The sequence below is a fragment of the Etheostoma cragini genome, chromosome 10 (genome assembly GCF_013103735.1).
Source record: "Etheostoma cragini isolate CJK2018 chromosome 10, CSU_Ecrag_1.0, whole genome shotgun sequence".
In the NCBI taxonomy this organism is placed as follows: domain Eukaryota; kingdom Metazoa; phylum Chordata; class Actinopteri; order Perciformes; family Percidae; genus Etheostoma; species Etheostoma cragini.
Window position 1 is genome coordinate 3,548,642 of NC_048416.1, and position 12,462 is coordinate 3,561,103.

Here is a 12,462-nt window from a genome sequence, read left to right on the forward strand (position 1 = left end):
TATCATCTGCGCATGCGTGAACATCTTGCACATGCGCAGAACGGATCGTGTAGGCAGGACGGATCGTGTACCGACAGGGAGAATTGTTTTAAAAGCCAGTGTCTAATGCTTGAGTATTCACAGCTTGAACCTCATAGGATATTGCCTTAGACTGGGACAGGACCAGATAAAATAAGTGTAAAGAGTGTGAACAAAGATAAACTTTGACTGGCTCTTAGAGTGTCACATTGTTGAATATAGGTCTTGTGTCTGTAATTAAACTGCAATCACAGGGCCCAGTGTATTTTCAGGATATGGTAGTGAATGAGAAATAAGAACTACAACAAAAATGGGCATTAAACCAAACAAAAGCAATAATTAATGTACTACATGCTAAATATGAAAATGTGTATTCACTGTACTACATACTGTATTTTAGTGCTGGGCTATATATTGATATTATATTGATATCACGACATTAGACGAGATATCTTAGATCTTTTAGATTGCCTTAAGTGCCTTAAATGCCTTAAGTTTCATTTTAAAGGCAGCATCAGAGCAAAGAAATGTCATTGCCTGAACTTACCAGACTGTTTTAAATGTTCTGCTATTGCTTTTTTCCCACTTAGTTATTATTTCCACATTATTAATGATTATTGATCTAAAATCTATTATGAAGATATTTTGTTAAAGCGCCAATTGTCAACGCTACATTATTGTCACAATATCAACATAGAGGTGATGTGTAATTTTTTTTTATCACCATCAGACTTTAAACAGACTTTTTGCAAAAGATATATATTTTTAATGTTTTTGGCATTATATAAGAAAAGTGACATGTTTAACTGTCAGGAAAACAAACTGGCTAATCCCAGGCACTTAAATAATAATAGCTATTGGTGGACTGGTTTACATTGGTCTATAGATCTAAGAGGGTGGAGTATTAGTGAGTAAAAAGTAAATTATTCTTAATGTGCATTATTCTATGGTTATTTCTTATAAATATTTAATAATGTGGAAAATAAAAAGTTATTCATGGAGACACAAATGCTGCTAACAGAAACAGCAATGACCCATCTAATAAAAACCTAGCAATGGGATTACATTTTCAATTTGCATGATGAAGTAGCTGACCCTGCACAGTTTGAATGGCCTTAATCACACAAATCAATTTTTTTGGTATAATGGTAAAGCAGCCAATATATAAACCAACAAAAGTAAATTGACATTGTGTGAAAATCTGGATTTGCACGTTATCAAACTAATAATTAAGAAAGAAAGGGAATTGAAAGACCAAAAGAGCATAAGACGTTTAAAAAAAAAGAAGAAAAAAAGGTTAATATTCCTGTTCAGCCTGGCTTAAGGTTAGTTGTGTTATGGGGTGGTTTAGTCCTTCTTCCTATTTACAATGTGTGCTGGTTTGTGTACTAGCCACTCGGGGTTAAACCACACAAGAGTTGGCCCAGTCTAACCATAGAAAACAGCGTTGAGGTAACGTGTGGTAGTTCCATGTGGTTCTGTTGGCAACTCACCATGAAAATTAAACCTTTCTGTCACTTGAGGCTTTTAACCAAGGGCTTGCATGCATAGAATTTTGTCACACACTTTTAACACAAGTGGTCGCTGTGGGAATAACCTTCTCAATATTCATTTTTTTCTCTATCTGTTTAGCAGCAGCGGAGCAGGAATAAAAGCTGTGAAATCTAAGTATTATTACTATCATGGCCAACATTACAGAAATGATCATTAAATTTAAAATGTCACAATAACTTAAAAAGGTCCCTGGAGAAATACATCAAATCAATGCGATTACCTATGCAAGTGTATTTTATTTCTCTCTCTGTGTGTCAGGGTATTTGAGTGTGTGCATCACTCTCAAATCTACCAGGGCCAACCATTAGAGGTCACCGTTAAAAGCAGTGACTTGCTAAAATCCTCGATTAAAACATCACTTCCGCTCTTCCTTTTCTCACCTTCCCTTCAATATCTTCTCACTCGTTTCAGACCTCCTTTTTCCTCTTACCTCCCTTCAACTCTCTCTAATCTATAACTCTAACGCTGTGTTGACCTCTGCTATTAAACACACTACTCGACACATTCCACTAAATTACTTATGAGTGATTTAAATGAGCTAAAATTGACACCATTAACCTCACCATTCTTCTCTCCTGCCTGGAAACCTCAAATCTTAGTATCACTAACTACATGGGGTACTGACCTCTCATGACTTCAGCCATATGTCCAGATCTGGTACCGCAACTCTGTCCCAAGGTGTACCCCAGGGTTCACCACTAGGTCCTCTCCTGTTCACCCTTTGTCTTGCTGCCACTCGGTAATATTACCTATATTACCTACATTTTCTACATATCCACTTAATCCATTACCACTACAACACTGACAAATCTCATTTGATCATCACTCGTCACAAAGGTCTTCCCAGTTATTCCCAATTTTGCACACTATCTACCTCATTATTAAAAGCTCCACTCAGTCTCCCACCTCTCACATCTGCAACTGATACATGCCTTTAATACACACAGAGTCCACATATACAGTAGTATTCTTGATAGTACATCCTCCATTGTTGATCTAACCATATTCATGTTTTGGAGACAGGAGAAACTAAGAATCTACACTGTTATAGATACAATCTCTGGTTAAAAACAAATTAAAACAGTGAGGCTTTGACAGCTGTTGGATTGGTAAGCTGATGTGAATTTCAAGTAGGGAAAGAAGCCTCTTCACACCACTAGACATATGGGCCAGGGCTGCCTTCAAGTGAAAATATGAAGGAAGCACTGGCCCAAATGGAAATATTGTGATTACAAATTCATAGCGTATACGCGAACCATGAACCATCCTAGCTGAGGTTGAGAAATGTAGAGGGGCTGGACAGCACTGAAACTCCAGTAAAACTGATGATACTGCCCATATATTATGTTGCTACTGTGTCTGGGTACATTCTGACAAAAAAACACTTGAATTCTTGACAGGTTGTAATTATTTCTTACAAAGACAGATGCAGGTTTAAGGCTAAGAGAAAAAGTCTGAAGAATCCTGTCTGTCACACATATTCACAGCTGGCTGCTCTCTCCAGGTGGTTTAGTAATAATAAGTTAAGAGTGTCAAGATTTCTCTCACATGGTAACAAGAATTAGTAATTATTGGTGTTCACGTGGTCTTGGAGGCCATTTGATCCTATGCAAACAGACAGGGACACACGCCGTCAAATGCCCATTGCTGCAGCAGGATGGGTGATAGAAGCTAAAAGTGGACAGATTAATCTGCATCACAGCAGGAGGCTGTCTGCTGTAGTGCGATTGTTGAATTTGGAGTAGCGATGTGATTAGATTAGAGGTGCCCAGAGGACTGGACTGAAAGATGGAGAACTCATCAGGCAAAGGTTAATTTAATACCACAGGGCATGATTAGTTTCAAGTTTAAACACTCATGCACACACTATTTTCCCGTGTGTGAACATTCCAGAGGCCACTGAGTGCCTTAGCAGTTGCAGAGACCACCCTTTAAATGGAGAACCCAGGTTCAAGCCCCAGCAGGTCAGCAAGCAGCCCTCCTAGATCAAGATATTGGAGTCCTCCCAGCTCCAAGGGTGCTGTTTTGTAGCTGATTCTGACCTCTGACCTCCCTGTGGAGGGAGCGGGGGATGAGGCAAAAGGATTTCCCTTCAGGGAGGAATAAACATTTACATTATTATTGGTGGGCTGAGTTGATGACATAAAATATGACGGCTTTTGGGTAGAAGAGAATATTTTACATTAAAAGTGTTTTGTATTGTAAGCTTTGACTACCTCCAGGTCAGAGAAGGGAGTCAGTGCCGAAGGTAAGTAAACTAAATCGCAATTGTGTCTTTGTGTCTATGTTATAAATCTATTTTACAGGATGCTGTTTAAAAGGTGAATGTAGAGTAGTAGCTCAAAAGTGGGCAGGCTTAACAATAAAAAAGAGAGAAAAAAGTACTGAACCCACAGTGTAGTTATTAAAAATGATGCGATTATCCATGCCAGACTTTTTCCAAACTGCTGTTGGCAGGGTGCAAGTACACTTGGGGTAAAACACAGGCTTTTCCTTGCCGTATCATGGAGTCACTATGTCCTTAAAAGAAATAAAGCTAGAGGTTGTACTCAATAGGAGGCGAGGAGCGGGAAATGCTGTTTAAAATGATAATTTAATCATCGTTCAAATCATTTTATTTTACAGAGCCCAGGAGGTGAAGTGTAGGAAATTATTGATTCATCAACCTAAGATTAGTGTCACACACCCTTGCATTACTTGTTTCCTCAACTGAGTCATGCACGCATATCACCTTGCTGAGAAAGGTGTATTAGTGCTGTAAAACGTTCTAACGCTGGAAACAGATTTCTAATGGCTCTAAACACCTACAAAGTGTTTTCATTTAATCTGACTCATAGACCTCTTCCCAGGACTGTGTGGTTGTGTAGAAACTGATTGACTGACATCTTTGTGTGTGTCACGATGTGGATCTCCTACATGGTGCGAGTAGTGCATGTGAAGAACGACAGCCATCTTTGTCAGCTTGCTATTTTGAACTTGCACTTGAACAAACCACACGCAATGTGACTGCTGCTATAATTTTAACGTTTAAATGCTTAAAGTTTAACGTAACATGCATTTTGTTGTTAACAAATTTTCCCCGTTATGTGGGATGTAAAAATTCTAAATACTGAAACGCAACAAACAAATACAAAGACTTTGGGCTGACGTCTTACAAGGTGCTCCCCACCCCAGAACTGAATTTAATTCAAACAAGTAACCAGTATCATGTTCATTTTACTACACTCCAAAAATAACAAAGCTAGTTACAGACATTCCTATTTCATGCGTGTTGAAATAGTTAGTCAAATTTAGTTGAAATATTTAACCAAGCCCAACAGTGAAGCTAAACCCCAAAGTGTTGGTTCTAAATGTCCAGTGTCAACTTACAACCTGACATCCTGGTTGAACCTAGACCTACTGTACCTGCCGTAGTTGTGCACACTTTCAAATGTCTTGTGTACTAAGTGTGTATTCCTCATCCATCCACTCATCTTTGTTGCCCCATTGGACCTGTTTTTCGAAATTTCACACTGCAAAAGCTCAACAAATACTTGTGAATTCAATGTTTGATCTAGAGAGCTACGGAAAAAAAATGTGATTATTAAAAGCATCGTTTTTCATTTGCATCCATGTAGACTAGATGATATACTGTACATCCACATTACAGAGTGTTCACTCATTTTGCAACAGGAGTTGGCTAAGTTGGGGTATGAAATTAAATATTTAATTCAGTGATTCCGCAGTACTGCAGCACAGTAGTATTCACAGGTTAAGTTTTAAAGTCAGCCTAGATTTAAAGTGTGTGCTCCGATCCTCCATCACTCATCCCATCTCTTCCCCCATCGCAGAGGAGAGCAGTCACACAGCCATACAGAGGCAAAGTTATTGGATTCCATGTTTGTTGTTGTGCTAAAGCTTTAGCTGCCATGTGGATGTGCTTCCTGGGATGTATTATTTGATGTCCTGTGATCTCCACTAAGACTTTATAACATTTTCAACCGTTTCACGGCCTCTTTCTTTGCTTTAAAAAAAATGCTTGGAAGAGTGAGAAAGGTGTCGAATCATAAGAGCCCAATCTGACACATGAACTATGCTCACCTATGTAAAACCCCAAAGTAGTCCCCTTGCATCTGTCAATTTAAAAAAAGCAGTATCAATCACCAGCAAACTGAACAAGCTGTTGCTCTGCCGACATTTTGCAGGGACACAGATAAAAATAGATCATTGATAAATCAGCTCTTTTTAGCTGTTTTAAGGTAACGTCTATCTGTTACTGATACATTTTTTAAGTAATATTCCCAAGCACTACACTCTACGTGTGTTTCAGGCAGTGTGATACCATGAGTGTTCTGATGGTTTCCATGGTGATCTGGCAGGTCGTTCTAATGATATTTGATGCCCCGCAGACAATCAGGCTTTTCCCAATAGAGCCCACTGTAATTGGTCCCAATAGGGGAGAAAATGAATTCATTTTAACTATATTATTAGTATTCATAATTTCTTTGGAAAGTTGAAAAGAAATTTGTCAGAGAACTCTCAATGAGTCATAAATCATAAGACAGCAAATTAGATACTGACAGTGTGAGGAGCGCAGCTGGAGTCAAGTCTTTTTCTGAAATGAATTAACAGTAGAAACCTGTAAACTTGAGATGCTATAATTAATACTGTCATGCCGTGTCTTACAATATTATGTACAATTATGTGTATTTATTATTTACTCATCTTTGGTTCACTTTCAATTTGCATCAACTGCACTTTCTTTTTTTGTCTCCCCTCCTCCAGAAATTATGAAGGGTTAGTGGATTCATGTTTCGTCTGACGCTGGTGTATTTACCTGACTTCGCTTTCTTTAATGTGTCCTGCTAGTTCTTCGACAAACTTTTCTCCTTTCATCCAGTAGATTATAGGCCTTCTGTTTTCTCCACTGTAGCCGAAAAACGCCTTGCATTCCAGACTGAGAGGCATACCTGCAACACAAAACACAACACTGTTATAATACAGACAACAGCATACTGAGGGAACAGCAACATTATTCCCAGTGTAGTGCTGCTGAAACAGCCACGGCAGCCCAAAACCGAGGGGAATGAACACAATAAAAACTGCCATGCCTATTGCAATATTCTGAGCAAAAGAAGACAATGTTAATCAGAAAATCTGGAGTAACAAATTTAGGTTCTTATAACTGCTAAGAAGATGAGAGTCGGAAGCCGGCTGCCCTCCTCAGGTACCAACATAGGTAGCTACTGTATATTAGGTGTGCAGAAGGGTACCTGCTTGGAGCCCCTTGAATTGGGGTAATAAGTAGCATGGACTGAGCTGCAGGCCTGAAAATTGTAGCCAATAGTGACTAAAACCTGCAGTCTTTCTAATGGCCAGTAGCGGGCAACTCCACCAAGGTCAGATGGTATAAAAGTGTATAGAATGACCCCTACCTCTTACATGATTTATTTGCACATGCTGCAGCAACCATGGTATGGTTAATGTTGGGGCGATATCTCTGTAAATTAAATGTCTAATGCATTAAAGTCTCATAGATGTTAAAAAAATGGCCTATTTTAAAGTATTGGAAGGGCTAAATGTAACAGGTTTTGTGATTTAATTCATATAAAATATGAATGCTGGAAGACAATTGACAATACTAGGACAAATAGGCACGCACACGCACACACACACACACACACACACACACACACACACACGCACGCACACACACACACACACACACACACACACACACCGTTCTGTAAGACCTTGAAAGCCACCACTCAGTGATTAAAGCTATCAATGGCGATGATGGAGTATTAATGAGCATTCTAATGGGCGCTACCTCGTTAGGCAGTCAGTTAGCAGATCATCATGATAGACCTCAGCATTATTCTAATGATAGCTCTGTCAGCACAGTCTAGAGTGTGTTCTCTGTGAGATTGTTGTCAGACAAGCACTTGAATTCACTGTTAACACTAAACATATTTACATTTTAGACATTCAGTGTGGCTGATACTTGTATGTAGACTGGGTAAGCCCCGCCCACTCTGCCAGCGATTTGATTTCTCACTGCAGCTCAGTCTGGAAACCTGCATATTTAATTCTCCTGCTTCAGTTCACAATTTTGCGGGAACCAATCACAAACTGGCTTATCCACCTGGCGCGCTATTGGTGGATTTAACACAAAAACGTTAGAGAAGCGACCAAGTAGATTCTTGTTTACATTCAACGTAGCGGGCACCAAACGCCACCAAAGCGCAGCAACACGTTGATGCCACTGTCGCTTCTACGTCACCCGGATCGTTGGTCTGACTGGTTGAAGGACTTTCCTTTTGCGTACAGAGTGGCCATTGGTCTCGCCTCTTGTACAGTAGTAAATACAGAGCAGGCTCCCCAGACCAATGCTCAATCTCAAATCTATTGAGCTTGGCTCGGTCTGGTGACAGCCAGACTAACTTGTATGCGGAATGAGTCAGAAATGCACAGGCGTCTGTGCAAGGTTTGTTTTCATCAGTTGAATAAACATGAGGTTTTATCAATTGGTGATGGCAAAATGCAACTGTGTTCATATGGAAACACCAGATGATTGCTTTGTGTTTGGTTCCAGTGCTTCACTTCTTCTGATTGATGTAAAAATGGGAAGACAGAAAGCATTTTGTCTGTCTATCAAAAATAGAATTTCTAACAAGCCTAGAGAGGATGTGGACTGCCAAGCTTCAAACATCTTGTACGTGTGTGTTGGTGAGTGCTCGTGGTGTGTTTGCTTGTCTTAGTGCTGAGGCAGGCAGCATATTGTACTACCTATACCCCAAAAAATCTGAATTAGAGTGAAATTAGTTTAGCTTGATTGAGTGTTTGTGTCCCTGTGTGTAGTGTATGTAGGTGTGTGTAAGTGTGCTCCACAGTAATTGATTAGCACCCTGAGGGTGTGTTTGTGTTTTCATCATGTTATGGTGATTAAAACCATCAACTTTGTTTGCACTTGTGTGGCATAAGGGGGTGTGTGGGTTGTGCTTGCAGAGTGTGTGTGTGTGCGTGTGCGTGTGTCAGACTCCCTCCATGACAACTACCGGCCCTGAAATCCAGTCTCATACAGCCGGGCTGAGTCATCACTTCTTTTAGTGGCTAAAGCAGCAGAGTGTTTATAAGTATTTGAAAAAATAAGGTTGGTGCTATGTTGTTGTCATTGGTATCAAAGAAACACTTTGTGCAAGTGACTGATGGGTGCTTTTTCAAGTTGGTGCGTCATCATTGGGCACTGCTGCAGAGCAGGATCACTCTCATTGCCCAATTACAAGTATGTAAACAAAAGTCACAACTTTTGGATGAAAACCTGATTCCAGTCTTTGTAACTTTAGTTCAGCCAGACAGACTAGTCCCTGCTCTTTAAAGCGGCTGTCCTGTAACTACTGAAAAACCAAAACAGTGGGTTGGGATTGCCTCCACACTGCTCTCACACCAACGCATTCTCATGAATGGGCTTGCATGATGTTGTACAAAAATGTATGCATACCGATTTGTATGATACCTTACAAAATTAAGCGACCATCTGCCGGTCACATGACAGTGAACTTCAGCGCAATTTACCATTAAACTGAGCCAACAAAAGGTTGCCGGGAGAGGGTTACAGAGCACTGTGATCACAGAGGGCGTTGCTAGTTGATCTTAGCTGACAAAATGTTACTGTGAGCCGGGAAAAAGTGAACCTAAAGTGGCGGTCCTTTCAGGGGCTGTGGCAGTTGAGTTTAGCTGACAATAATTGAGTGTCATGTGGCAAGAACGACAAGTTTAGGCACCACAATAACATGTTAGGATTAGAATAAGGTTGTGGTTTGGATTACAACACTCCCGGCAAAAAAACATGCGCTACCTGGGTAAAAGTATTGTGTCATCTCTACAATGCAAACTCTGCTCCCCAGCTTAAAAAAAAACTGTGTTTTATGACCCACAACAGCACACACACAATGGGACAGTGGCTTTATTATCTGGTTACTACACTATATTTTACATAGCAAATAGTTGTTTGCTGCAATACCGTATTAATGTTCTGAATGTCGAATCATCTCTAACATTCATGACACGTGGATGCACAAAGAGCAGCAGCTGGATCTGAGTTTCAGTCTAGACTGGGGTTTGCCCTTGGTTCATTTTGTAATGCCGCAATCCAAGCAAGAGGAACTGCTGGTTATCAGACATCGACATCTGTTTCCTTCTGCCAGTAAAGCCTTGTGTTTTGAGGTTGTTTCCTTGGTTCAGACTGCTACAAAAAAAAATTAAAAAAAATCTCACCAGCCAAAGTTAACCAACTGAAAATGAAACAAATCCTCCACAGTAACACTCAACGTGATTAGTGTGAGTGACTCTGCTTCCATATTAAGCAGTGCATCTATTGTGATGTTTCTAGTGTTTAACTCCAATCCAGATGAATTAGAACATAGTTGATTTAGGTTACTCTACTGCACCACACGATTATTAGAAACAAAGAACGGTGGACAGGATACAAGTGTCATGCCCGCAAATCATCAAAAAGCAGGACAACCAAACATTAACGCTGGTCTCTGACAGATATAGGAAATGGTGTTAAAGCTGCACTCATGGGTCAAACACAGGACTTTCACACAGGAGAGCGGGGTTTGTGTCCCACGTGTGTCCTTAACTGTCCCGGTATTGCTGCGTGTCAGGGAAGCCCACCCACGACCTTTCTCTAAACCCAACTGTCCCGTTGTTCCCGTATGTCACGGAAAGGTAAGCCCAGCCCCAACCTTTTCCTTAACATTACAGCGTCAAAAGGGATAGATTGTAGGACCCCAGGAAGAATAGCTTTTGGCTTATGCTTAAGCTAAGGGGGTTCCACCTGACCAAACGTCCGTATGTTACAAGAGGGAAGTGAGAATGTGTTGGCTCGGAGAACAAAGCAGCACCGGGACGCAACAACGGGGAAATGACACGCCGGCCAGAACAACGCGACGGTTGTGGTTAGAAAGAAAACCTCACAAAGGAACTGCAACACGCGGGATGCAAACCCCGGTCTCCGGGGGGAAAGTCCTGTGTTCTTTGACCCACCATCCAGACCAACTTCCCTGCACAGACTTTGGCCACATCTACCGTAATTGTTCCATGATCTTGAGATGTTACACATTGAAAAACATTACTTTAAAATTCATGCTCACCACCCTAAATGAATACCATTAATCTGTCATGTTCACAAATCAATAGATTAAATAACGTGACCATTTCAAGAACTGCCATGAGACTGGGCTGGACACTATTTCCTCATGCATTTAGTTGAGGTGTAAGATAAGAAGGCGAGGATTGGAGGAAGGATTTGCTCAAGGTGTGTTCACGTAGTTGGGAAAACAGTGTTGCACTCTAAGACCCATCAATTGGACGAGAACAACTTTCTTCAAACTTTTCACAGAGTGAAATGCTAAAACCTTACTAACGTTGCTCTGTGTCAGCTGGTTGTGTAACTAAGCCAATGTTTGACATTTTCTCAAATCGTTGGGCTGGCCTGATGTCATGTGGTGCTAACAAGATTAGATATACATTATGTAGCATCATGTGTTACGTCAAATGTTGCAAACATGTTATAATTTAAAACTCTTTCGGTTCCTTCAGAATCTCAGATTTTGTAATTATTGGAGCCATTATTGTAGAATTAGCTGTGGCTATTAGAAAAACACATTTTTTAGGTTACATTTTCCCCCACCTTGTGTTAATTTGTGATAAATCACAGCTGTAAAAACCTCTTTTCAAAGAACATGGAATTAAATAGAATGACGGTAAACAGGTTTAATTTTGCATCACTTTAACGAGTTTACTTTAGCTATTCTTACAAATATTAAAAGTTTGGGACACAAACTTATTTCTTAAATTACAGTGCACTCCGCACTAAAACTCAGAAATTGAGAGACACTTGTCCATTTGCTATATGCCGTTTGAACCTCTCAACTTTTTTTTCTGTCAAATTACTATTAAAATGTAATGAATTTTAAGTGTAAAGGGATGGATTTTACTGAAAGCCTATGTGAACATAACATGTGATGGTTTACATCAGTTCTTGTGATGGCAAGATCCCGAATTCCTGGAGAAAGTGATCGGCGCCAGCAGTGATGTTTCATGAACAGTGAGAGGAAGGGACAGAGGGAGTTGGGAAAACACAGAGACAGACTGACATCTCTGCTTCTTCCTCTGTAACTGTTGTAGCCACTTTTCACATCATTAGTCTGGTTCACCTGTCACTCGTTGGGCTTCCCCGTTCCCCCCTTGCTTTCACGTCTTCTAATCACTAAAATAGATGCTCTGTCTCTCCGTCTTCTCTTTGTCTGCTTTGTTCTTCTCCCCTCTGTCAGGATTACCGTCTCTTCCCTAATTTTCCCTCTCTATGCCTCTTCCGTCTTTCCTCCCTTCTCTCCTTTGCACCTTATGTTCTCTTTTTTATTTGTATCTCTCCTACCCTCTCTGTCTGTATACAAACCTTTCACCAATATGGAAACACCTCTGCCTCTGTGAGATGTTTTGAACAGTGAGTGTTTGATGGGAACAAGTAAACCCAGGTCCTGTCCACCTTGAAATGACATAGTGGGACATTTCACAAAGTGGATACCCCGTAGAATAATCCAATTACTTTGGAAACAGTAAGGAGTACAGTGAAGTACATTAGTATTAAACACTATCCGTGTACGGAAGGAAGAAGAAGAAGAACAGTGTGACGGAAGAGAGAAGTAGGACAACCCTTGATGGAAATGACTCACACACACACACACACACACACACACACACAATGCTAACTTATGACAAGGGCCACAGTTAATAGAATTTGACTGAAATATTGCTTTCTGTCATCTGTGATTCGGCCACTTTATTAAATCTTAGCCTAATTATTACCAAAGATTAACGTTAAATAAAGGTTATTGAATTGTC

General features: G+C 40.3%; 1 protein-coding gene across 5 annotated transcripts in view; it reads right to left on the bottom strand.

The window, feature by feature from the left end:
* The window catches only part of il1rapl2 (interleukin 1 receptor accessory protein-like 2), a 464,615-nt gene that overhangs the window by 35,165 nt on the left and 416,988 nt on the right, over positions 1–12,462 (bottom strand). For all 5 annotated transcript variants that reach the window (XM_034882944.1, XM_034882941.1, XM_034882942.1 and 2 more), the window contains one exon: positions 6,389–6,521. In XM_034882944.1, the coding sequence (XP_034738835.1) occupies positions 6,389–6,521 (133 nt within the window). The remainder of the gene's footprint in view (positions 1–6,388; positions 6,522–12,462) is intronic.